This window comes from Lycium barbarum, chromosome 11, assembly GCF_019175385.1.
Source record: "Lycium barbarum isolate Lr01 chromosome 11, ASM1917538v2, whole genome shotgun sequence".
Taxonomy (NCBI): domain Eukaryota; kingdom Viridiplantae; phylum Streptophyta; class Magnoliopsida; order Solanales; family Solanaceae; genus Lycium; species Lycium barbarum.
Genome location: NC_083347.1, coordinates 47,409,172 through 47,436,165, shown reverse-complemented (window position 1 = coordinate 47,436,165; position 26,994 = coordinate 47,409,172). Strand labels below are relative to the sequence as shown.

The following is a 26,994-nucleotide window of genomic DNA, read 5'->3' as shown; positions in this document are numbered from 1 at the left end:
ATCTGATATGGAGGAATAGAAATAGGGCGAGTACCGGGATCCAAGTCAATACAGACGTCAATGTCACAATCGGGTGGCATACCCGGCAGATCCGACGAGAATACCTCCCCAAACTCGCTTACGATAGGTGTTGACACCAAATTTTTGACCTCCCCCGATATATTTTTAACTGCCTAGAGTCCCCAGGTAATAAATGAATGAGCTGAGCATTTCTAGGACTTAAATGGTTTTTTATAAATCATCCAAATTAATTTTTCTCCCTTAAATTGATAAAAGGATTTTTCCGGACCCCGCGCATCGCGGGAGATTAGTGCACCGGGCTGCCCTTTTTTAAATTGATAAAAGGATTTTTAATGCGTCATAAATTTATTTAGGAATTAATGAGTATTTATAATAATTATTCTTATAATTTTGTATTAAAAAAAGAGAGGAAAAGAAAAGGGTTTTATTTAGTTAAGTTATTTTAAAACTATTAAATATTTCTTGCAAATACTTATTTTAATATTTTGTAAAAGTCTGAGAAATTTGTATAATTAGGCTATTTCCACCCTTCTAATTTCTGATTTTTATATGTAATCCACATGATTTATAAAAAATAGGCATAATTGCCCATAAATGTTTTAGTTAAGTCAATCAATTAATTATGCAGTGATTAATGCAAATTAATTTTTTATAAATATGTTTTCTTATTAAAAATCACGGTTATTTTCCAAAAACAGGTCTGCTGACACTTTGTTTCATAAACTAGTTTAATTTATATATTTATTATTGATAATTATATAGTTTAACGTCTTAATAATATTATTTAATCTATTAAAGGCCATTTTGGCTCATAAATAATTTTGATCGATTTCTTTAACTATTTTTATAAAATAATTGCGGCTTAATTTTATATGATTAATACGTTTTCATTTTTTATGTTTTCCTAAAATTACTTGTTTTACATGTTCACAAGTATACATCAAGTATACATACACATATACACGAGGTATATGCATATATAAACTTGAAGTATACAAAAGGGCCCATTTCATAAAAACATAAATATGGACCGAGTCCAGCCCAACTAGGCTGTGACCCGGCCCAGATGTTTAAACGTCCAAAATATCAGACCCTCTACCTCTTTTCTTTTAATTTCCTTAACCCCACCCCCGCTCCTCTCTCTCTCTCTCTGTCTCTCTCTCTTTTACCATTTTAGCCAAAACCCTAGCTGTCGCCCTTAATTTCTTACCTCTCTCATGCCAGAAATGGCGCGTGAATCAGTCTGGGCTGACATGCACAGTGTATGTATGCCTACAATGGTGAAATATTGACATTCACACGGTTTTTTGTGCATTTGCTTTACTTGAAAATGGTAAAATCCTCCCTTTATTATTATCTTTTCAAATTTTTGTTGAAATCATCTTTATTTGCTGTTTTTACAATTTGTTTTGATAGTATTTTGTGATTGGTCCGTGTTCTTTTGGCCAGATCGACCCAAAAGGGCCAGATCTGGCCGTATATTCGTTGATTATCGATCTGAACCGTTGGTTTGTTGTTTTAACTTCGTCCCACATCGATGTTTGTTGGTTGTGGTCAAAATTTCGGGATTCTATAAATAAGAACCCTAGTCTTTGCACATAGAGGATCTGGGTTTTTGAAAGAAAAAGTAAAAAACTGGAAAATAGTGAGGAGAGGGGTTTAAGAACAGAGTTTTAGAAAAAGGAAAGTGAAAAACTTGGAATTTTCTTTCAAGAAACTTTCTAGTAAAATAATTTTGAAGCCTAAATGAAAGGGGTTAGGCATTAGTTAAAAGTTTGGTTCTCATTTGCTTTATTTTCTTTGTATGTGTGGTTGCGTCTATTGGTTTGGAAGCACAAGAGGCTATCAAATCCATTCTTCCCTTGGCTGCGCATACAAAAGGTAATCCTCAATTTAATTCGTTTCATTTTTTAGTTTTAGCATTTAGATTCTGCTTATGTTGTTTGGTTTGAATGTATTTTTGTAGATTAAATGTGATTATTTGCCTCTGTCTTGTTGGGAATGTGTTTAATGCATGATTTTTCCTAGATAAATTGAGAAAAGATAAATACAAATGCTATGATTAGAGTTCTTGAAAAGAGAAGAATGGCTTTTGAACCGCTTTTAACCTTATTTCTATTTATAAGATCTTGAGATTTTTTGAAGTTGTAAGTAAGATGCTAGGCAGGTCCCTTTCCCTCTTTCTTTGCCTTTCATTTTCATTATTACTAGTTTACTAAGCATGATCTTGAATAGAACAGAGGTCATTAATCTAGGTTTAGTTCTAAAAGAAAATAGGGGAGGTGAGACATCTGATTTGCAGCATATTGTGACATGATTGAGACTGATAACAATGTGTGTGTGTGTGATTACCATCTAGCCTAGTTATTTTCTGTCCATCATGAAGCACTCTAATTGTGAAGTAAGTCGACTTGCTAAAAGACTTAGTTGGATTATTGAAATTTGACCTGTGTTTCTGAACATGATCTGTGGTATTTTCCTCTTCCTTTTTGGGATTTATTGAATGAAGGAGGTTCAGCTAGAAGTATGCATTTATGGTATTAAATTTTTAAGTGTGAGGGTGAAGTGACTCATTGCCCCTTTCCTTTAAAAATAGTCCTACACTTAAAGCAAAATAAGAATAGACCAGTCTATTTGTTGTTTGCTGCCTGATAATGGAATAAAGGGGAATTAGGATCATGCCCCCCCCCCCCCCCCCCTTTAAGTTTATGGTTTGCTTGTTTTGTCCATGACTATGACTGTATTAGTACTGTCACCCAAAGTAGTTTGTGTGTGATCAATTATGATATATGAAATGTTGGGTGTCTATAATCCATGGCAGAAGTCCTAGAAGTGGTTAAGAGCATGATACTTAAAATATCAAATCTTATTTTTTTTCTTGGTCTGTTAAAAGTTATTTTTCCGTATGTGAACTTGTCTGCTTGTGCACATGGTACATGATGCCTCAAATGCCAATCCTGTTTTCCTTGGTTTCCTCAAAATTGCTCTACCTTATGTGAACTTATCTGCTCTACTCTGATACATTGTTCTACCTTGTGTGAACCTATCTGTTTGTGCACCTGGTATTCAACTTGACTCAATAGTCTATGTCACGGGATCGTGTCTAGAAATGGCGGCTTACCTGCTTAAGTATGTAGAACTTAATAAGAAAATGAGAGTAACAGAAGAAACAATAGAATCACAAGAACATGTCATTCTCTAGAACATAACTAAGACTGTTTCACTTGATAAATGACTAATGAATTAACTACCAACTTGACCACCCAGTCATGCTAAAGCTAAGAAGAGTATAGAATGAAGAATGGAATGAGGATAATGTTAAAAGAGGTCTGCTTCTCTTGTTTGTGACTCTTTGTTGACACTGCCTTGTTGATTGGTTCTACCTAAAGAATGAAATAATAGGGTAAGGAAAGTAGGGGGTTGACATCTTACTGTCAATCTGTGACTGTTTCTTCTATATGTGAGTCTGAATTTGGTAAAGTCATGAAAGTTAGATTTGAGAGCTTGAAATATTGAAAGAAGAAAGGGGGAAAAAAGAAGTAATATGATTATTTTATTTTTTGCTCAAGTTATAAACAATCTAGGCTAAAACTTTACTTTGATACATGACTACCCTCTTTGATCTTCTATGTGTGTGTAAGGCAATTCATTTGTTGGTAACTGTCTATGCATAAAAGGTAGAAACAGATGGAAAGAAGTATCATGATGGCAATCCAAATAAGAGAACTGTAAAGAAATGAAATAAGGGTAAATGGTCTTTAAGAATGAAAAAGGGAAACAATTTGCCTATTTGATTTGTGAACTGCCTAATGTTATCTAATCTATAATTGAAAAGGAAGTAACAAAAGGACATGATTGCATGATATAAGGCTGGAAGCCACTTAACTAGACAGGGAAGGTCTTTTAAAGACACCTTAGGAGAAATTTGGGAAAAGGTCAATCATTTGCTTGACTCGTAGTACCTTTCCTCCCAATAAGAGGCTGTCATGGCCTCCCTCTCAAGTTATGGGGTGTAGCCTCTTATCTTTTACACTTACAGATCACTTGGCCACACTGTTGAAGCTGATGAATCTAAAAATTAGCTTGCTTTACCTGTTGTGTCTGCCTCATCATGCCTTAAGAGGAGTATTTAGATTAGTTTGGTTTTGTAAGTAAAATGGGAAAAAAGTTTCTTTTATTCCGAATGTTGCCTGTCTTGACAAATAAAAAGGGAAGAATGCTCCCCCCCCCCCCCCCCCCCCCCTGTTGCAAAGGATCTGATGACACTCAATAGCTTTAGTAAACTAGTTTGGTAATTTGGATATTATGTGTATCTTGTGTGAATGTGCAACCATAACTTGTTGTTTTGAAAGTTATGTTTTTCTTGCCCTTTTACCTTGAGCCTCAGTAAGTGATTCTTAAAGGGCAAGATGGCCCATAGTACCATTACAATCATGGTAACAGAATAGGTTAAGGGAGGGGTATATTTGGCCTTTGCCTTACACATATGATTTCTCTGAATCCTAGTCCATGCCTTCCTGCTATCTTGTTTCTCTTTTCTGAATTAAGTTATATGAGTCTTCATGCAAAGAATCATATAATAGATGAAGTCAAGTTCGGCCTAGGCATGTTAAAATAAAATTGTTTTCCTCCTGTGCATGTGAAATTAGGAAACTGTGAAACTTAATCAATTTTTAAAGAAAGGTAAAGCACTAAGAGTCTTGTCATAACCAGGTGCATCTCTTAAGTCAACTAAAACTTCTTGCCAATAAAGTAGTGTCAAAGAAAGTGCCGGAATAGTTCAAATAATGAAAAGCATAGACACTTTAAGACTGCCATCTGCCTATTTGTTTATGTCATTTAAAATGAATATAATTGATTAGACTCAGGATTCTTATAGCTCATATAAAAACTCAATGGTTTAGAAGGAACCTGTGCAGTTGATTCTACAGATAATTTCAGTTTGGTCTTCACTGTTATGCTTGACCTGCACTATGTCCTTTGAAGATGTGTACTGATGAAAGGTCTTAGGTTGTGCTTGTTTGGTTGTGGCTAAGATATAGTTGTTTGGGACTGTAATATGCACCTACTTACTTATCTTGTCTTCCATGAGAGTGATCATGCAGAGTTTAGAACGTGTAATTTTGAGGAAAATCAAGTATTCATTTGCAGTATCCATGAACCATTAGGAGCCATTTAGGATCTAGGTTTATACAAGTTGTAAACACACCTTATGAATGTTGAATCTATTATGATGACACTATGTTTAGAGAAGGATTCCCCTTTTGGTTTTCACATACTGTGCCACATCTATTTGATCCCATGCTGCTGGGAGCTATATGTGATTATCTTGCTGAGATTGATTTAGTTAAGTTGAGTTTGGACTGTGCTATGATCATACAAATTACTTATGTCATATGTCTCAGTTATGCTTGCCCTCACTGATCTCAGTTATGCTCTTAAGACAATGCCTATTCAATACATATGTATGTTGGGTATATCTCTTTTTGCCTTTAGGCCATGTGATGATGCATGTGAGGCTGTGTTCTCTTGGATTGGTATGAGATGTATGTTGGGTAAAGCGGGGTCTAGTTTGAACCCTTCCCGGAAGACTAGCCATGCCGGAGGTTTATGAAACCTCTTGGAACTTGTGCGGCATTCGGATAAAGGGGGGTGATGACGGGACTTCCCACCACCTAATTTAAGAGGCTTTGAGTTTGAAAGCTTAGAACACATGTGTCTCACATATACATATATTATATGTTCACATATAGGATAAGACCAGTAGAACAGTAGCATGCTTTGCGTACATGTGTATATATTATACATGTAATAAGGACAGAAAAATATAAACTAACCGGGGTCCTTTGAATCCCCCCCCCCCCCCCCCCCCCACTGCGTGGTCACTCGGGACAAGGTCCAGCCACCTTACTGGGCTAAAAGCCCATACGTCTTTCAAAAACATTCTTTGAGTCCAAGAAGAAAAAGGGAAGCTAATATATTGAAGGCCTGGTCATGGGTAAAAATGATACGAAGGCCCGGGCATGGGTAAAAATGATTGGGGTTTGGTACACCCCATTTCTGTCTATTCCTATAACATTGCCGTGTATATTCTGGTATTCTGATTGCTTGTAAACCCACAGAGTTATTGGAACCCTTTTATTACGAATTAGGCATCTTAGGAAAACAGTACATATGCCGTTTAGTTTGACTCTAGCACCTGATTTTTAAACTTTTGGGGACGCGTACTGATTTTGAAAAAAATACTTCAAAAAATGGTGGATGGACGTTACAGGTTTGATTAAGTGATAAACTAAGAGGTTTTTCTTAAACACGTTCAAATGGCAAACAAATCTATGAAGAATTATAGATAAAAAAAATAGATTAGGCAAAAAAGGGGCCTTCTCGAAGCATTTTTTGAAAGGCATTTTTGAAAGGTTTGGGTAAAATGACTTTGTATTTTTAGGCTGCAGCCCATTTAAATTTTTCTCAAAAAGAAATATATATTCATTGACTTATTTTTGGGTTGAAACATCTCTTCAAAAAACAAAGAATACCCGACTCTTTTTTATAAATTTGTGGTCAAGATAATTTGGTCAAAATTTGCTTATTGAAACGAGTTGGAAATAGGGACTGTTGGCTGAATAAACCCATATATCACGAAATTATAGAAAGCCCAAAACTAAAGCCTTTTAGTTTAATGAAACACTGGGCCTGTTTATTTCATTAAAACTAGTCAATATTTTGGGCAAAGGCCCACGATTTTTGAAAAGAGACCAATCATTTTGTTATAGAAAGAAATGAATTTTCTGTCTCTTAAATAAATGTTAGGAAATAGTATGCAATAGAAGGCAAGTATTTTAAAAGGATATATAAATAGGATGTATTAATCACAAACATAGTCCGCCTTTTTCCTAAACACAAATCACGCCAGGTATATAAACAATTTTAAGAGTCTAAACAATTAAGGTCACATTTGATTCATACAGCTTTAGGTAAGGATATTTTGAAAAACGCATTCAACGGATTAACCCGGTTCATGTGTGAGTAAAGCATGGAAAAAATTGGAATACTCAAAACCTAAATAATAAACTTTCTGCTCTTCCTTTACTATAAGTAAAACTATTATCCTGATATATAAAAGGAATTATTTATACTTGGATATCATAAATCCAAACTTAAATACCCTGTATATAAAGGGGATATATTCAACTTTTTTTTCAAAATGATATGCTATATGACAATTCTTTTGCAGGAATAAACACTAAATAAACAGTTCATGCAAATACTCACACATTGGAACTCGAAGGTCAACCGTATATTACGGATCCTTAATACTAGGGTGTGTAACACCTTCCTTAGGGGATCACCAGAACCCTTACCTAGAACTTTGAATTAAGCAGGATTTTTCACGGCGCATGAATAAACCCTACAGAGTTGGTTTTCCTAATTTCCTAAAAATTAGGTCGCGACACTTTTAAACAAAGTCCGAAAGAGCACCAACGATTTCGAAGTAGATTTTCCGAGCGCTAACCTCATCCGCGAAAATGCGAACCGTTAGAGATGGCGACTCTGCTGGGGACTTAAAGGTTCTAACCATAAGAGTTCCAATATAATGTGGGTATATTTACCTTAACTGTTTATGTGTTTACTTTCTCGCAATTATTCACTGTCATTGCATGCATATCATAACTCGGCCACTCCTGACATTTATTTCATATTTTGTTCCAAAGGAGACTTCACGGAGCACGCGGTCGTACCTTTACTAAAAAACCAAATACTTCTTTTGGAACCGTTATGAGGCGGGGTGGGTTCGTGGTCGTCCAATAGCCCTGATGGTTCAGCCCCAGTTGTCCGCTCGGGTTCCCGATCTTTTGTGAAAACCCACTCTAGTAAAACTAGGATAGAGTTAAGCCAAATCCCTGCTGAACTAGAGCATTCAAACCTAGATGAGCTTTGGGTATCTCATACCTACCTAAAGCTCATTAAGGGAGACTACCTTGTGTCCGGACGGTCTATGACCCGAAGAACACCGCATCTTATTTGTGTGCTATGTAGAAGCATGTCTAGTGCCTATGTGATGAACCATTAACCCTGTGGGGGTGGGGGAATCCTAACAATGTTTTATTTTGTAGATGGAAGGTCGTATTCGGTTTTACATAGTCCTCAAAGCCTCGGACCTGCATATAGCTTGGTGGGGATGGACAGGTGATGGACATCGTAGGACTGTCGATTGCGTTTTGGGTAACTTGCCATCAATTATAACTATGAAAGGTCGTCCGAAATTGGTATAAGTGTTGGCCGAATATTGGGATGACAAAGAAATGCTATTTCGCTTTGGGGACATTGAGATGACACCAACCTTGGAAGAAATCAGGGGCGTCATAAATAGTAATGGAACCTGTCTGAGAAGGACACATAAGTCAGAGCGCGACCTATTATTGCCTCACAGGCCATCCTTAGGTCAGATTTTGAAATTCCTTGCCTTGACCGAGGCACCCTAGGCACACAGAAACACGGTGGCTTTTAGAGACCTATATCGGAGATTTGGGGATGTCACTTGATACGCTTCGTATCAAAGAGAGTTCAAGAGTAGAGAAGAGTGGGAAGCTGTTAGACCCTTGGCATTCGCCATAGCCTTGCTAGGCACCATGGTATTCCCCAAAGACGATTCGCTGGCCAGAGTCACCCGAGTGATCTATTTGTCTTAAACTCTTTTCTACGGCATGACTAGAAACGAGGAAACTAGATATTTTGACATGGCCCCCATTGTCTTGGCTGACATCTTCAGGGCTCTAGACAAATGCCGAAATGGTTTCTGATATTTCCAAGGGTGTAATATGTTGCTACAATGGTGGATTATCAAACACCTCAATATGGCTCAAGAAATTCAAAGTTCGAGCCGGCAGAACAAGATAGACCGTCTCGTGGAACACTGTCCGAATTTTGGAATGGTGTCCAAAAGTGAGTGGGCCAAGTTCTTCGCTACTTTGACCGAAGATCGAATTCAGTGGATATTTCCCGAATTCCTATCTGAAACCATAGTAGTGTGGGGTAAGAATTGTCCTTTTGTGCCACTAGCTGGGGTTCGAGATATCCGTCCTTACTTTTCGTCTCGAGTTTTAAGGAAATTAGGCAGAAGGCAAGTGATACCTCAGGTAGAAAATCCTAAGCAGTTCATCATTGAGCACACGGGGCAAAAGATCAAAAATGCCAAGGTGATTCTTAGAGAGTGGAACGGTCGCGTGAGTTGGGGCCCGGACACTTTAGCTCTAGACAGATTCGAAGCAGGGTGTGACCCAGGGTACCATAAATGGCTACGCGGACACTTGGCTAGGGTACCTATCCCAAGGGAAGCACCCTCCCACGACTCCTAGGAAGAAGATCACCGGAAAGAATGCCTGGAAAACACGGACGAACACTTAGCCCGGATTCTAGAGGAAACAGATCCAGTGATAGTTAGGATGGAGATGTACTAAGCACGGCTGCAGATTCAAACCACCCTTCGGAGGGAGAATAAAGCCAAAACTAGCTAGGCCTCGACATCAGCCGCTGGAGGCCTTGCTGATTTACTGCTTTATATTGAGCCCTTTGTCGGCTTCATCATCCTTGTAATCCCTTCGGGGAAGATACTCTATTATTATTATTATTATTATCATTATTATTAATATTATTATTATTATTATTATTATTATTATTATTATTATTATTATTATATGACGATTTTTTGGGGCAATGGTTCACTCTCACAAACGGCACTTGCATGCTTCAATCGATTAGGATAGCCATAACTCAAAAGGTTTTAGGAATGCGAGTGTTTCATATGTCTACTTGCTATATGTGTTATCATATATTAAAGCTTGGATACATTTGGTCCGATGACCTGAAACCATGTGTCAAAAGGAAAACCAAAGGTTTAAACTTACCTAAATTTATCTCCATTTAAAAGGTTGACTGGCCATGGCAAACCAAGAAGAACAAGAGACACGAACTCTGGGAGAAACAGTGAAAATGCTGAGAGACAAGGTACTACAAATGGAGAAGCACCGCCAAGAGATTGAGAGGAAAATTAAAGAGGTGGACCGATTGCTGGAGATGGTTGGGAATCCACCCGAAGGAATACCCCAAGACCAGTACTATGGGAATCTCCCAGAGGAAATAAGGGAGTTAGTGCTAAACTATATACCTCTGGAGGGGAGGCCCATGACTCCTAGAGAAGAGATTCCAGGGGGAAGAAAGGAAAGCCAAAGAGCTGGATCAGATCATTGGGTGAAAAACCCATAAGAGGAGTCGAAGCCTCAACAGGAAGCCTCTGAACCGGTAGAGGAGGAAGAGCCGAAAGAAGAGGAGGAAGATCCTCAGAATATGGAGGGAGAGGAATCAGAGCCTGTTGATGTGGAAGCCGAGGGGGAAGAAGAACCATTCAGGATGTTCCCTGAGTTCGCAGAATTTGAGAATGAGGCAAATGAAGAATCTGACTACTATGCCCCGACCAATGAGGGGTCTAACTTTTATGCACTATCACCCAAAATGGTGCCTGCCACCTCCACCATGGCATCTGAGAATTTTGGGGGGATAGGCCTCTGTGAACCTGCTTGGTGGGGGAATTTCCTTCAAAGCCCATTCCTCGCCATTCAGGGTGGCCCCATGACCTGTCACCTGTAAGGAGGTGTATGAAAGGATGGTCGCCACAGGAGTTCCTTGCACCACCAATGTTAGGTTGCCTCCACCCGAGTTGGTGTATGCATACAAGAGATGTTCGTTCCATTGCAACCAGGCTGGTCATACCCTTAATGAGTGCTTGGGTCTGAGAAGAAGAATTTGCAGCCTAATTGAGGATAGGATCATCGAGACTCTGTGGGTGCCACACACCCTACTAGTCCATGATCCTATCATCCCTGGGGAAGGAGTCACTGCTGGCACACAGGTCTGGCGATATGACTTTATGATCTTTGAGGAATCATACGACCGCATATTCTCGACCCTAGCTAGTTTGAGAAAGATTAGACCCGTGGAACCCCACGAACCCGCACCCTTGGGGCCTAATAGGAGTAAATTTTGCATGTATCATACAGGGGCTATGGGGCATGATATAGAATAGTGTTACGCCTTCAAGCTCGAACTGGAGCATAAGATCAGTACCAGAGAGATCTTGGTCATCCTTCTACCATAGTACTAAGAAGGAAAGAGAACAAAAGAGAGCGAGTTCGTAGGGACAGCGACTCGCGGAGCTGTATTTTTGGGTAGATAATTGGTGTCCCCATTTTTTGCACATAAAAGGTTACCCCCCTCCCCATAAATATTGTAAGGAACTGCGCTGACCTTACGTCCCTATGGAGGGATACGCGGGAAGCCCTAACCGGGCCTGGTACGGGGATGTCTCTAGCTAGGTTTAGTTTAAAGGATACTTTAGATATATGTATCCTTCTCTTGTAAAATGAACCACTATAGGGCCTGACTTCCCCTGGCGGGATACGTAGGCAGTCTATGTAAGACTCGGCCCCTACATAATATAAATTACAATTCCCCCCCCCCCCCCCCCCCCCTCTAATTGATTAACATTTATAGCAAAGAGAGAGTTTGCCATGGTAAGTCAGCCATAAAAGCCCATTGGACCAAGATCCACCCAAACATCAAAAACCGATGAACACCCGAGCCTTTCAGACGGAGGATTAAAAGTGTTCAAGCTTAATATGTGACTTTATGTGCTATGTACCCTTTAAATATTTATGTATGATATTTTGTTTTTGTATTTTATGACCAGTAACTAACATTATCTACTGTTGAGTTATTTTTGTCTTAAAGAACGAGGCCGATTAGCGTAGTATTGAAAGCCGGCATAGTTCACAAGATCAAAAGCTGCGTTAGCATCCCTATCAGACAAAGGCAAAGAGAAAATGACTGGTACTCCCGAGAAGGGAACTGAGCTCGCCCTCCATGAAGGAGATACTCAAGACCCACAGAAGGTGTCATCTCAAGAAGATGTGATAGCGACATTACTGACTGCCGTGACGGAGCTCCAAGAAAAGATAGCCAGGAGCGAAGCCGCGAAAACAGGCAAGGACGCCTCGATGGAGGAAAGGAGGCCTCCTCCTCCACTCCCTTCCCTGAGCTCGCCAATGCCCGATCATTTCCCTGTATACCCACCAGGAACCATCCCACCTCTACTAAGCTCCACCAACCCAAATCACATTGGAACTTCTTACCGCACCCCTTCCTCAGCCAAATACACTCAAATCCCGGGGACCACCCACTCAGCCCCTTCTTACCAAGTTCCCCATTTTGTTGGTCCGACAGACCAATCGCGTGCACCAGCTCCGCCAATTGGGCAAACCACAACTGCCTCGCTCAACCACACTACCCACCAAGTCTCGTTCTTCACTCCCAACATCCCCAGCGAGTGCTCTCCGGGGAACAACGAACTAGACCATTTCGAGGAAATGGAAAAGGCCTGGAGGGTCGAACAGGACAAGCGGGTAAGAGATGTGGAGAAAAAAATGAAAGAGTTACTGGAAAAGTCCAACAGATCTGCAAGAAAGGATACGGGCCTAAGATACGATGACTTATGTATGCATCTAGATTTAGACTTGCTCGAGTGATTCAAAATCACGAAATTTGAAATGTTCAATGGAGCGGGTAATCCCAAGGCACACCTTCGATCCTACTGTGATCAGTTGGTTGGAGTAAAGAAAAATGAACCCCTGATCATGCAACTATTCAGTCGTAGCCTGACTGGAGAAACCGCTGGATGGTTTGCAACTCAAGATATGTGACAGTGGCACATCTAGGAAGACATGGCGGAATCCTTCATGGAAAGGTTCGGCTTCAACGTCGAAACAATGTCAGACCGCTATTACCTGGAAAAGGTCAAATAGAAATCAACAAAAAACTATAGGGAATTTGCCAGCAGGTGGAGGGCTGAGAAGGATCGTGTATAGCCTCCGATGTGCGAAGGGGAATTGGTCTCCATGTTCATCAGGTCCCAAGAACCCAATTTTTACGACAGATTTTTGTCCATGGCCGGAAGACCGTTTGCTGAATTGGTCAAAATGGGAGAGGCTATAGAAGATGACCTCAAATCTGGGAAAATAGTTAGCGTATTCAACAAAGCATCGGGGCAAGCCGCTGCAGGAACCTTCTGCAAGAAGAAGGAAGACGTGGCCAGCATATCCCACACACTAAATCCAAGCCCAAAGGAACCACTGTATACCCCTCATAAATTATCCAATGCATGTGTACTACGCACAGCCTAACTTTACCACTATTGTCCAAACTTACACGGCTCCGCCTAGTGTCCGTGTATCCGCACCCACCTACCAAGCACCACCCCAACAGAATTATCGCCTAGATAACCCACCACAAGCCTATTAACCACCACAAAACTATCAAAACCAACCGCCACCCCCCAACACATAATGCACCACGTCTTTCTTTAAAGCCTAGGGCTCGGCTCTTCGAAAGGATATTGACTGTGAGTCTGATTCAGAAGGTTCCGCCAAAACCAGCACAGCCAGAAAATTGATTCTACCGGGCCGATCAAACCTACGTCTATCATTTAGGAGGGAATGGGCACAACACTGAAGATTGTATAAATCTCAAGCATAAGATCCAAGATCTGATTGACAAAAGAGAAATCATCTTGGAAACTGCAGCCCCCAATGTGAACACAAACCCGTTGCCCAACCACGGAAACAACAGAGTCCACATGATCGAGAAGAATGAAGATTGGGAAGCTTGCAGAGCATTAATCCCCAAAGTGGTCGAATCCTTGGAGCACGTAGTGGGTTTCCTCACACTCCAGGAGCGTCCAAATTTCAAGATTCTGGTCCTAACAGCAAAGACCACAGCAATAACACCAAGATTCAAGTCCTGATCCTACCACCCGTGATGACTGAGGTGTGGCACAGTCGGACAGTCCCACAAAGTCCATTACTACACAAGCGGCCATGGCTGAAGGCATGACTACTCCAGAAGATGTTACACTCTTGAGGAATTAGCTCAGAATGCTGCAAGGAAGGAAAACACCCAAAGGAGAGCGATAACTGACCGAAAGACTACTCCATTGTTGAACACTTGAAGAAAGCACCAGTGTAGATATCAGTACTGTCATTGCTAGCTAGTTCCCTGTTACATCCGGTATTTTTGTATATTAAAAAAATTCGAGATAACTTGACTTGTAATGAATAAGGCCATATTTGAACCTTACTTGGTATGAATGTGTCGGTCGTGAATACATTGGTGTGGAATTACGAAAGGTGGCCAAGGGAAAAATTGGAATTTTGGAAACTTGCTTCATGAATTACAAAAATGTAACCAATTGGACTAAAAAAAAAAAAAAAAATGAGGCCCAAAATGGGAGGCCCAACCGGCCAAGATGGCCTTTGGCCCAAGCCCACCAATTAGTCATGTGACTAATTATATTAAGGGATAAGATCTTAAGAAACTTCAAGAGAAATCAAGAACAAACAAGAGAGAAAAGAAGAGGAGGGCTACGACAAAAGAGAAAGAGAAAGAGAAAAAGAAAGAAAAATTCATGGAGCCAAATCCTTGGTTCAAAAATCCATTTCTTATGGGATTATTATTAAGTGCAAGATCCTCTACAAAGTGATATAATTATTTTGGCAAGAAAGTAGTTTTGGTGGCAAGTGAAGAACTTGAAGGAAAGGTAAGGATTTTATGCTTTTGTTATGTTATGGAAGGTGTATGTATGTTGTAGTGTGTGGAAATGAATGAAAATCATGAAAATTTTGTGTGTTGGGATTGTATGCATGTTGGCCGTGAGTATGCATATATATTGCATGCCTATGATGACTTGAATTCATGTTTGAATCTTGTTGTAGTTATAGTAGAAATTGTATTGCAAATGAAAGTTGAATGAATTAGTGGAAGTTGGAAAATGTAGTGTGTGGCCGTGTGGTGTATGTTGATGATGGAAGGTGAACTAAATTTTGTTAGTATGATAATTGTGTTGATTATGAAGTGAATGAAAGAATAATCGTTTTTGTTGTCATGGAAAATTTGTTGTTAAGTCGTTGTAGGAAGTTATACAACTTTATGGTAACTTATGTAAATGTGGAAATGAAAGTAGGATGATGCAAATTATGATTATCGTTGATGAAGTTGGAAGATAGAAATATGTCATGAACATATATGCTAAAGATTGGAAGTTGTGGGTGAAATATGACTTTGGTAGTAAGCTTGTATATTGTGTATACCTTATGAATATTTCGTGAAAATGGTATGATACGCCTCCGAAGTATGTTGTAATGACCTTGATAAGTGATAAATATGAAAATGGTAAGATTGGTTTGGAAATGTAAGGTTGGAATGAAAGATGTTATGTTAAGTCGGAAAGATGGCTAGTTATGCCATATTATGTGTTTTGTGATATTTGATGTTGTTATCGATGTTGTTGTTGAATGGTTGGGTTGCTGTGTTGATATATTGATCCGAGCTAAGTCTCGGGGATGTTATATAAATAGGGGAAATGCTGCCGAAATTTCGATAGGCAAGTATGTAACAAGTTTGGATTATTGAAAAGCTTGAATTTGACTTTTGGCAAAACTCTGTTTGTTGTACTTCTACACCTCTGATTCTGATAAGGCTCTGTCTATTACGCCTCTGTACTTCTGAATCCGATTACGTTTCCGTCTGATATACCTCTGTCCGATTGACTCTAGATATGAATATGTGTGACATATCTCCGTATGTCTAACTCTGATTACGAGTCTGTCCAACACGTCTCGGTATGTCTGACTCTGATTGCGAATCTGTCCGATACATCTCTGTATGTCCGACTCTGATAACGAATCTGTCTGATGCATCTCTGTACGTCTGACTTTGATCACGAATCTGTCTGACACATTTCTGTCCGTCTGACTCTGAACATGGATCTGTCTGACATACTCCCATACGTCTGATTCTGATTACGAATCTGTCTGCCATAATTTAGTACGTCTGCCTCCGATTGCGAATCTGTCCGATATGCTTCTATGCGCCCGATCCCAGTTGTGAATCTGATTGGTATGACATGGGAATACTATGATGTGGAAGGAACCGAGGAGTGTATCAAGAAGGGATATGGATTATGATGTCTGAAAAGCTTGGAAGGAAAGGAAGAAGGGACACAATGTCTGTGAAAGAGCGAAAAGCATTCATCGATTACTAGAATACAATTCATGGCCCAGCGATTATATGGGATATGAGAAAACACGTTATGAGAGCATATGAGTCAGTAATGTGAAGAATTACTCCGCCATGTTGGTAAAGAATCCGTATTGAAAAGTCGACAAAGGACGATTATAAAAAGGACCCTCCCGAAATAGTATGACGCCCCATGAGGTCAATTTAACATTCGAGGACGAATGTTTTAAAGGGGGGGAGGATGTTACATCCGGTATTTTTGTATATTCAAAAAATTCGAGATAACTTGACTTGTAATGAATAAGGCCATATTTGGACCTTACTTGGTATGAATGTGTCGGTCGTGAATACATTGGTGTGGAATTACGAAAGGTGGCCAAGGGAAAAATTGGAATTTTGGAAACTTGCTTCATGAATTACAAAAATGTAACCAATTGGACTCAAAAAAACAATAATAAAATGAGGCCCAAAATGGGAGGCCCAACCGGCCAAGATGGCCTTTGGCCCAAGCCCACCAATTAGTCATGTGACTAATTATATTAAGGGATAAGCTCTTAAGAAACTTCAAGAGAAATCAAGAACAAACAAGAGAGAAAAGAAGAGGAGGGCTACGGCCAAAGAGAAAGAGAAAGAGAAAAAGAAAGAAAAATTCTTGGAGCCAAATCCTTGGTTCAAAAATCCATTTCTTGTGGGATTATTACTAAGTGCAAGATCCTCTACAAAGTGATATAATTATTTTGGCAAGAAAGTAGTTTTGGTGGAAAGTGAAGAACTTGAAGGAAAGGTAAGGATTTTATGCTTTTGTTATGTTATGGAAGGTGTATGTATGTTGTAGTGTGTGGAAATGAATGAAAATCATGAAAATTTTGTGTGTTGGGATTGTATGCATGTTGGTCGTGAGTATGCATATATATTGCATGCCTATGATGACTTGAATTCATGTTTGAATCTTGTTGTAATTATAGTAGAAATTGTATTGGAAATGAAAGTTGAATGAATTAGTGGAAGTTGGAAAATGTAGTGTGTGGCCGTGTGGTGTATGTTGATGATGGAAGGTGAACTAAATTTTGTTAGTATGATAATTGTGTTGATTATGAAGTGAATGAAAGAATAACCGTTTTTGTTGTCATGGAAAATTTGTTGTTAAGTCGTTGTAGGAAGTTATACAACTTTATGGTAACTTATGTAAATATGGAAATGAAAGTAGGAAGATGCAAATTATGATTATCGTTGATGAAGTTGGAAGATAGAAATATGTCATGAACATATATGCTAAAGATTGGAAGTTGTGGGTGAAATATGACTTTGGTAGTAAGCTTGTATATTGTGTATACCTTATGAATATTTCGTGAAAATGGTATGATACGCCTCCGAAGTATGTTGTAATGACCTTGATAAGTGATAAATATGAAAATGGTAAGATTGGTTTGGAAATGTAAGGTTGGAATGAAAGATGTTATGTTAAGTCGGAAAGATGGCTAGTTATGCCATATTATGTGTTTTGTGATATTTGATGTTGTTATCGATGTTGTTGTTGAATGGTTGGGTTGCTGTGTTGATATATTGATCCGAGCTAAGTCTCGGGGATGTTATATAAATAGGGGAAATGCTGCCGAAATTTCGGTAGGCAAGTATGTAACAAGTTTGGATTATTGAAAAGCTTGAATTTGACTTTTGGCAAACTTGACCATTTGTAGATTCTGGACGAAATTGGAAGTGAAGCTAAGCGAGTATAAGGCGTTATTGAGGTATGTAAAGCCTTCCCCTTTATTCTTAGGCATGTTCTGAATGCAATAGGCTCGGCCGCGAGCCTTAAGTACGACTCCGTTCCTCGGAATTCGAGATGGAAATCCGCTCCAATTCCTTCAGTAAGATTGAATCATTTTTCTTATAACTTGTCCCTAAAGTGAACTTTTGTATAAAACTTTCCTAAACGGAGTCGGAATACTTCCATATGACTACGGATGACCTCATAAGGTCTATTATCAGTAATTTACGTATGTCGCCTCGAGTTGGTCCGAGGTGGGCCCACGGAGCCCCGATACCTATTGTATGATCTAAATTGTCTCATTTCTGTCCGATTTTCACAAGTAACCTCTGGACTATTATTCTGATCACGATATGACTACTTTTTATATAAATCTTATAAAATGGTTTTGACATCTGGAAATCTGATTCTGGTAATAATCTGTCGTGCCTTCCCAAGTAGGATATAGGCGCGTATTATGAATACCATCCGAATACTCTGATTTGACTCGCCGCTTGGCATACTTCAGTTTGATTGAGTTTGTATGTGTGTGGTTTCTCATTAATCTGTTCGTGGATGTCTCAATGCTTCCTTCACTGCGTCCCGGGCCAGGTTCTGTTATCGTGCATATTCCTCTGCATTGTTCACCGCGTCCCTCGGTGTGCGGGCCGGGATCTATTTATATCAGTATGATATTATGATCTGTGTATGGGGTTGGCGGCCAGGATGGCACATTATCTGATTCTGTCTGTCCACCGCGTCCCGTACTAAGAGGGTCGGGTTATGTTTACCGCGCCCCCGTGACAGGGCCGGGATCTGTATGTATGTATGTATGTGCTATCAGCATTTATATAAGCACATGACTCTGTATGATTCTGTATGATTCTGTATGACTCTGCATGCATAATTCTGTCCGGCACACGTCTGTCTGTCCGTACGTATTATGATTCTGTCTGTCAGTCTGGACCATGATTCTGTCTGTCCGTCTAGATTGTGACTCTGTCCGGTATACTTCCGTCTGTCTGTTCGGCTTATGATTCTGTCTATTATATTTCTGTGTTTCTGGTCCAGATTATGATTATGTTTGATACATTTCCGCTTTACATACTCGATACATTTTTCGTACTGACCCCCGGTTCTTCGGGGGCTGCGTTACATGCCCGCAGGTACAGACGCACCTGGAGATACACCGCCAGTCTAGGACTCAGATTCTGCTATTTTGAAGAGCTCCTTTGATCCGGAGCGAATACTTTTGGTATATATCTTCTGACATCTGTATATTCTGTATGTATGACAATTCTGGGTACGGCGGGGCCCTGTCCCGTCATTTGATTTTGTATGTCTGTTAGAGGCCTGTAGATATGTATGTGGGCTACGGGTTACATCTGTTCAGGTAGGTGCGTACGATTTTGTGACTCCGTCTGCTATGTTAGCCTCATCGGCTTATGTAAAAGTTTCAGTATGCATATGTATATATATTTTCGCGCGCGCCGTATCTGTATTGGCTTGAATCTGTAAACACCTATTTGAAATATTCTGTCTGGTACGCCGATTCTGTCAGGTAGGTACGTATGGGTATCCAGTTAGGATACCAGTCGCGGCCCACGGGGTTGGGTCGTGACAGAAGTGGTATCAGAGCGGTTAGTCCTCGGTATGTCTACAGGCCGTGTCTAGTAGAGTCTTGTTTATCGGTGTGTTGTGCACCACATCTATAAACAAGAGGCTACAGGGCATCTACGATGTTACCCTTCTTTGAATCTTAGATCGTGCGATAGAACTGTATTAGTAGGATGATCCCCTCCTGACGATTTGTTATGTTTTCAGCGATGCCTCCGAAGAAGGCAACAGCTGCCCAGAAGGGCAAAGCGGGGGTCGAGGTAGGAGAAACCAGCCGGGCCCAGAGAGTTACCAGGGCCAGTGCGCGGTTAGCGCTTGAGAATGAGCCCCTGTCAGCCGGCTCTGTTACACCGCCCTTATCAGAGGAGATTGGAGCAGCAGCAGCTGCTGATCAGAGGGCGGCTCCACCGCGAGCTCCCGGGGTTCCAGTGCTCGAGCCTCCAACTCCACAGCCAGGGGCGGAGGACAGGGCCATGCGAGATGCGGTTCAGTTATTGACCACACTGATGACAGAGCAGGTTCGCAGGCATGGATTTGGGGGTAGTCGTGCGGACAGATATGAAAGCTCCAGGGCTCGCGAGTTTTTGACATGTAATCCTCCAGAATTCTCCAAGACAAAACCCGAAGAGGACCCCCAGGAGTTCATTAGAAAGATGGAGAGTACGATACAGTTGATTAAGGCTTCGCCGACTGAGTCCGTCGAGTTGTCTTCGTATCGGTTATATGAGGTAGCGGCGAACTGGTATGAGTCCTGGCAGCTATCCAGGGGTGACGATGCTCCCCCAGCAGTATGGGTCGAGTTTACTAAGGCCTTTCTTGATCATTTTCTACCTCCAGAGCTGCGGAGAGCTAGGGTTGATCGATTCTTGAACTTGAGACAGAACAGTAGAAGTGTTCGAGAGTATAGCCTAGAGTTTGACTCACTGCTAGGTATGCACCCGCTATAGTAGCTGAGATGGCCAACAGGGTGCACCGGTACGTGATGGGGCTGGACCCTTATTTGATTGATAGTTTCCTGGCGGTGGCTTCTCATCCAGGGATGCATATTGCCCGGGTACAGGCGCACGCCCAGGGCATGGAGGACCGACGTAGGGAACGTCGGCCTGATAGGGGTCACGACAGGAGCCGGCCTAAGAGAGCCAGATCGGCCGGGTATTCAGGGGGATTTCAGAGCGAGTTTTCTCAGCGGCAGGGTAACAGGTATTCGTCCCAGCCAGCACACAGTACGCCCCCACAGTTCTCAGGACAGAGCTCCAGAGTTCCAGGCTCACAGGTGAGCAGAGGTCCCGGTCAATCGAGGCCACCTATGCCCCCTTGTTCTTACTGTGGGAGACCCCACCCGGGGGAGTGTTATCGCGCTACAGGCGCTTGTTATTTTTGTGGCAGCCTAGATTATCGTGTCAGAGAGTGCCCGCAAAAGGGTGGTTCAGGTTCAGTCCAGCCTGCTGGGTCAGTTGCTGGCTCATCTTCTCCTTCGGCAGCCATACGCCCCACGGGACGAGGAGCACCAGCACCAGCACCAGCACCAGCACCAGCGCCAGCGAGTCGTGGCAAAGGTCGTGGTGCAGCTTCTGGTTACAGCGGTCCTTCGAACCGCGTATTTGCATTGACCGGCCGGCAGGACCCAGGAGCGTCTTCAAGCGCATACCCAGGTATGTTAGTGATCTTTTCTTGAGGAATGTGTGTATGAATGGGTCTATACTTTATCATATTATGTGATTTTCTTCTTCTGGGTATTAATAAGAGCAAAATAGTTGTTAACCTGATAGACATTGAGAATTCGGAAGGGCGATATGGAAATTGTATGGTCTAGCCCGGGGTGGGACCCACTATGAGAATTTCCCGAAAATTTATTAAGACCCCGATCTGCCCTAAATTACGTGACAAAGGTCGTGCGGGGCAATCGACGAAATTATATTAGCCGTAACGCGCCGAAATGCATGAAAGTTTCGAGGTTAAGCGTGCTAAAGCCAGAGCAATTCTAGGATGGGTGACGCCCCTGGGAAGTAATGCAAAAAAAATTTTCACAAGTGTAAGTATGATAGATATAAATGGAAACTTGGGGTAACCTAAAGAGAGAAAAAAAAAAAAAAAAAGCGAATGTGTGGAGTAACTAGTGCCCTTACAGGAGTCGCGCAGACCGATGCAGACTAAATGGGCAAAAAGAAGAAGCGCAATACCGCTCGAGAAATTGAGCAAATTTGAATAATGGTCGGAGACGTTAGCAAGTAAGATATTAGTAAATGTATATGTAAGTGTGTATTTGTATGTGTATGATCTTCGTCTGGTGCCCATGTGAATCAAGAGACGAGTCCCGGCGACTAATGTTGTGATAGACGAAAGGTTTTACTAAACCGAATACATGAAACGAAACAAAGACGAGGATACGAATGTTGTCAAAAATATATATAATAGATAAACTCCGGTTACGTTACCACTTAGTCTAGTGCGACGATATCCGAAAAAGAAAATGAGTATGGATAGTAGGAAAGATGAAGAATAAGAAATGTGAAAAAACGGAATCCTTGAAAGAGTTGACAAGCGACGCGTAAGAAGATTTGTACGACAATTTGACGAACAAGTTTATGAATGAGTGAACAGGTTCCGATGAGATAATCTGTGACACAATGGTCGGAGTGAATAACGAGATGCCGACAAAGGGAAATTTTGGTGAATCACTGGAGCCTTAATAGGAGTGGTCTGATTCTAATCAAAACTCTGTTTGTTGTACTTCTACACCTCTGATTCTGATAAGGCTCTGTCTATTACGCCTCTGTACTTCTGAATCCGATTACGTTTCCGTCTGATATACCTCTGTCCGATTGACTCTAGATATGAATATGTGTGACATATCTCCGTATGTCTAACTCTGATTACGAGTCTGTCCAACACGTCTCGGTATGTCTGACTCTGATTGCGAATCTGTCCGATACATCTCTGTATGTCCGACTCTGATAACGAATCTGTCTGATGCATCTCTGTACGTCTGACTTTGATCACGAATCTGTCTGACACATTTCTGTCCGTCTGACTCTGAACATGGATCTGTCTGACATACTCCCATACGTCTGATTCTGATTACGAATCTGTCTGCCATAATTTAGTACGTCTGCCTCCGATTGCGAATCTGTCCGATATGCTTCTATGCGCCCGATCCCAGTTGTGAATCTGATTGGTATGACATGGGAATACTATGATGTGGAAGGAACCGAGGAGTGTATCAAGAAGGGATATGGATTATGATGTCTGAAAAGCTTGGAAGGAAAGGAAGAAGGGACACAATGTCTGTGAAAGAGCGAAAAGCATTCATCGATTACTAGAATACAATTCATGGCCCAGCGATTATATGGGATATGAGAAAACACGTTATGAGAGCATATGAGTCAGTAATGTGAAGAATTACTCCGCCATGTTGGTAAAGAATCCGTATTGAAAAGTCGACAAAGGACGATTATAAAAAGGACCCTCCCGAAATAGTATGACGCCCCATGAGGTCAATTTAACATTCGAGGACGAATGTTTTAAAGGGGGGGAGGATGTTACATCCGGTATTTTTGTATATTCAAAAAATTCGAGATAACTTGACTTGTAATGAATAAGGCCATATTTGGACCTTACTTGGTATGAATGTGTCGGTCGTGAATACATTGGTGTGGAATTACGAAAGGTGGCCAAGGGAAAAATTGGAATTTTGGAAACTTGCTTCATGAATTACAAAAATGTAACCAATTGGACTCAAAAAAACAATAATAAAATGAGGCCCAAAATGGGAGGCCCAACCGGCCAAGATGGCCTTTGGCCCAAGCCCACCAATTAGTCATGTGACTAATTATATTAAGGGATAAGCTCTTAAGAAACTTCAAGAGAAATCAAGAACAAACAAGAGAGAAAAGAAGAGGAGGGCTACGGCCAAAGAGAAAGAGAAAGAGAAAAAGAAAGAAAAATTCTTGGAGCCAAATCCTTGGTTCAAAAATCCATTTCTTGTGGGATTATTACTAAGTGCAAGATCCTCTACAAAGTGATATAATTATTTTGGCAAGAAAGTAGTTTTGGTGGAAAGTGAAGAACTTGAAGGAAAGGTAAGGATTTTATGCTTTTGTTATGTTATGGAAGGTGTATGTATGTTGTAGTGTGTGGAAATGAATGAAAATCATGAAAATTTTGTGTGTTGGGATTGTATGCATGTTGGTCGTGAGTATGCATATATATTGCATGCCTATGATGACTTGAATTCATGTTTGAATCTTGTTGTAATTATAGTAGAAATTGTATTGGAAATGAAAGTTGAATGAATTAGTGGAAGTTGGAAAATGTAGTGTGTGGCCGTGTGGTGTATGTTGATGATGGAAGGTGAACTAAATTTTGTTAGTATGATAATTGTGTTGATTATGAAGTGAATGAAAGAATAACCGTTTTTGTTGTCATGGAAAATTTGTTGTTAAGTCGTTGTAGGAAGTTATACAACTTTATGGTAACTTATGTAAATATGGAAATGAAAGTAGGAAGATGCAAATTATGATTATCGTTGATGAAGTTGGAAGATAGAAATATGTCATGAACATATATGCTAAAGATTGGAAGTTGTGGGTGAAATATGACTTTGGTAGTAAGCTTGTATATTGTGTATACCTTATGAATATTTCGTGAAAATGGTATGATACGCCTCCGAAGTATGTTGTAATGACCTTGATAAGTGATAAATATGAAAATGGTAAGATTGGTTTGGAAATGTAAGGTTGGAATGAAAGATGTTATGTTAAGTCGGAAAGATGGCTAGTTATGCCATATTATGTGTTTTGTGATATTTGATGTTGTTATCGATGTTGTTGTTGAATGGTTGGGTTGCTGTGTTGATATATTGATCCGAGCTAAGTCTCGGGGATGTTATATAAATAGGGGAAATGCTGCCGAAATTTCGGTAGGCAAGTATGTAACAAGTTTGGATTATTGAAAAGCTTGAATTTGACTTTTGGCAAACTTGACCATTTGTAGATTCTGGACGAAATTGGAAGTGAAGCTAAGCGAGTATAAGGCGTTATTGAGGTATGTAAAGCCTTCCCCTTTATTCTTAGGCATGTTCTGAATGCAATAGGCTCGGCCGCGAGCCTTAAGTACGACTCCGTTCCTCGGAATTCGAGATGGAAATCCGCTCCAATTCCTTCAGTAAGATTGAATCATTTTTCTTATAACTTGTCCCTAAAGTGAACTTTTGTATAAAACTTTCCTAAACGGAGTCGGAATACTTCCATATGACTACGGATGACCTCATAAGGTCTATTATCAGTAATTTACGTATGTCGCCTCGAGTTGGTCCGAGGTGGGCCCACGGAGCCCCGATACCTATTGTATGATCTAAATTGTCTCATTTCTGTCCGATTTTCACAAGTAACCTCTGGACTATTATTCTGATCACGATATGACTACTTTTTATATAAATCTTATAAAATGGTTTTGACATCTGGAAATCTGATTCTGGTAATAATCTGTCGTGCCTTCCCAAGTAGGATATAGGCGCGTATTATGAATACCATCCGAATACTCTGATTTGACTCGCCGCTTGGCATACTTCAGTTTGATTGAGTTTGTATGTGTGTGGTTTCTCATTAATCTGTTCGTGGATGTCTCAATGCTTCCTTCACTGCGTCCCGGGCCAGGTTCTGTTATCGTGCATATTCCTCTGCATTGTTCACCGCGTCCCTCGGTGTGCGGGCCGGGATCTATTTATATCAGTATGATATTATGATCTGTGTATGGGGTTGGCGGCCAGGATGGCACATTATCTGATTCTGTCTGTCCACCGCGTCCCGTACTAAGAGGGTCGGGTTATGTTTACCGCGCCCCCGTGACAGGGCCGGGATCTGTATGTATGTATGTATGTGCTATCAGCATTTATATAAGCACATGACTCTGTATGATTCTGTATGATTCTGTATGACTCTGCATGCATAATTCTGTCCGGCACACGTCTGTCTGTCCGTACGTATTATGATTCTGTCTGTCAGTCTGGACCATGATTCTGTCTGTCCGTCTAGATTGTGATTCTGTCCGGTATACTTCCGTCTGTCTGTTCGGCTTATGATTCTGTCTATTATATTTCTGTGTTTCTGGTCCAGATTATGATTATGTTTGATACATTTCCGCTTTACATACTCGGTACATTTTTCGTACTGACCCCTGGTTCTTCGGGGGCTGCGTTACATGCCCGCAGGTACAGATGCACCTGGAGATACACCGCCAGTCTAGGACTCAGATTCTGCTATTTTGAAGAGCTCCTTTGATCCGGAGCGAATACTTTTGGTATATATCTTCTGACATCTGTATATTCTGTATATATGACAATTCTGGGTACGGCGGGGCCCTGTCCCGTCATCTGATTCTGTATGTCTGTTAGAGGTCTGTAGATATGTATTTGGGCTACGGGTTACATCTGTTCAGGTAGGTGCGTACGATTTTGTGACTCCGTCTGCTATGTTAGCCTCATCGGCTTATGCAAAAGTTTCAGTATGCATATGTATATATATTTTCGCGCGCGCCGTATCTGTATTGGCTTGAATCTGTAAACACCTATTTGAAATATTCTGTCTGGTACGCCGATTCTGTCAGGTAGGTACGTATGGGTATCCAGTTAGGATACCAGTCGCGGCCCACGGGGTTGGGTCGTGACATTCCCCATCACACAGGCAGGCCCTCATGAGAGTATTAGACGAAGCACATGTGTCGACCTGTACAAGCAGTGAAGATCTGGCTGGGCTAGTAGCCCATATCATCGGAGAACACAAGATCTGCTTCTCCAAAGAGGACCTGTCGGCAGAAGGAACAACCCACAATAGAGCCTTTAACATCATCGTGGAATGTCACGGCAAAGCAGTAGGAAGAGTGCTGGTAAATAACGGATCAGGCCTCAGTATTTGCTCGGTCACCAGATTGACCTAACTCGGCTGTGACACAAGCGAGATTCGTCAAAGTGGAGCAAACGTCAGAGGATTTGATGGGTCTCTCAGCGATTTCCTTGGAGAGATAGATCTATAGATCCAGGTTGGGCCCGCATCCTTCACAGCAGAATTTTAGGTCATGGCAATCACTGCTAACTACAATATGCTCTTAGGAAGACCCTGGATACACTCCGCCGGTGCAATCCCATTCTGTACCAAGCCATAAAATTTGAATGTCAGGGGCAGGAAATCGTCGTGGCAGCTGAAAGGGATAATCAGAGATATCCCTATAACATTGTTCCTATGATCGAAGGAAGCCCTCGCTCATCAAACTTTCAAGTTGTAGAATACGTGAGAGCCACTCATGCAGAGGAGGAGGCTGGTAGGCCTATGCCAGCCATCTACAAAATGATTGCCACCACAATGCTGAAAAATGGTTTCGAAATAGGCAAAGGTCTAGGAAGAGACCTTGAGGGGATAATGGAGCCTGTCCCAATCCTAAAAGAAAACTACCACTTTAGCCTAGGGTATACTCCTAATGAAGATGAGCTCACA

At 41.0% G+C, this 26,994-nt stretch overlaps 1 protein-coding gene across 2 annotated transcripts; it reads left to right on the top strand.

Annotated features, from left to right (window-relative positions):
- The first annotated feature begins 1,144 nt into the window (after positions 1-1,144).
- On the top strand, positions 1,145-25,924 carry LOC132616517 (formin-like protein 16). 2 transcript variants are annotated; one of them, XM_060330965.1, is made up of 5 exons: positions 1,145-1,354; positions 1,855-1,902; positions 19,057-19,145; positions 19,715-21,159; positions 25,716-25,924. In XM_060330965.1, exons 4-5 carry the CDS (start codon positions 20,463-20,465, stop codon positions 25,748-25,750), a joined length of 732 nt encoding a protein of 243 aa, XP_060186948.1. In that variant the 5' UTR covers positions 1,145-1,354; positions 1,855-1,902; positions 19,057-19,145; positions 19,715-20,462; the 3' UTR covers positions 25,751-25,924. The 2 variants fall into 2 exon arrangements, 1 of the variants encoding a protein (XP_060186948.1); XR_009573230.1 differs by lacking the exon at positions 19,715-21,159.
- The last annotated feature ends 1,070 nt before the right edge of the window (positions 25,925-26,994 follow it).

What these genes read in the sequence shown, in the direction of transcription:
- LOC132616517 (XM_060330965.1), top strand. Translation starts at nt 20,463, where the DNA reads ATGGCCAACAGGGTGCACCGGTACGTGATGGGGCTGGACCCTTATTTG. An exon ending in GTCTTCAAGCGCATACCCAG is followed by an intron (nt 21,160 to 25,715) that starts GTATGTTAGTGA and finishes ACATGCCCGCAG; the next exon opens with GTACAGATGCACCTGGAGAT.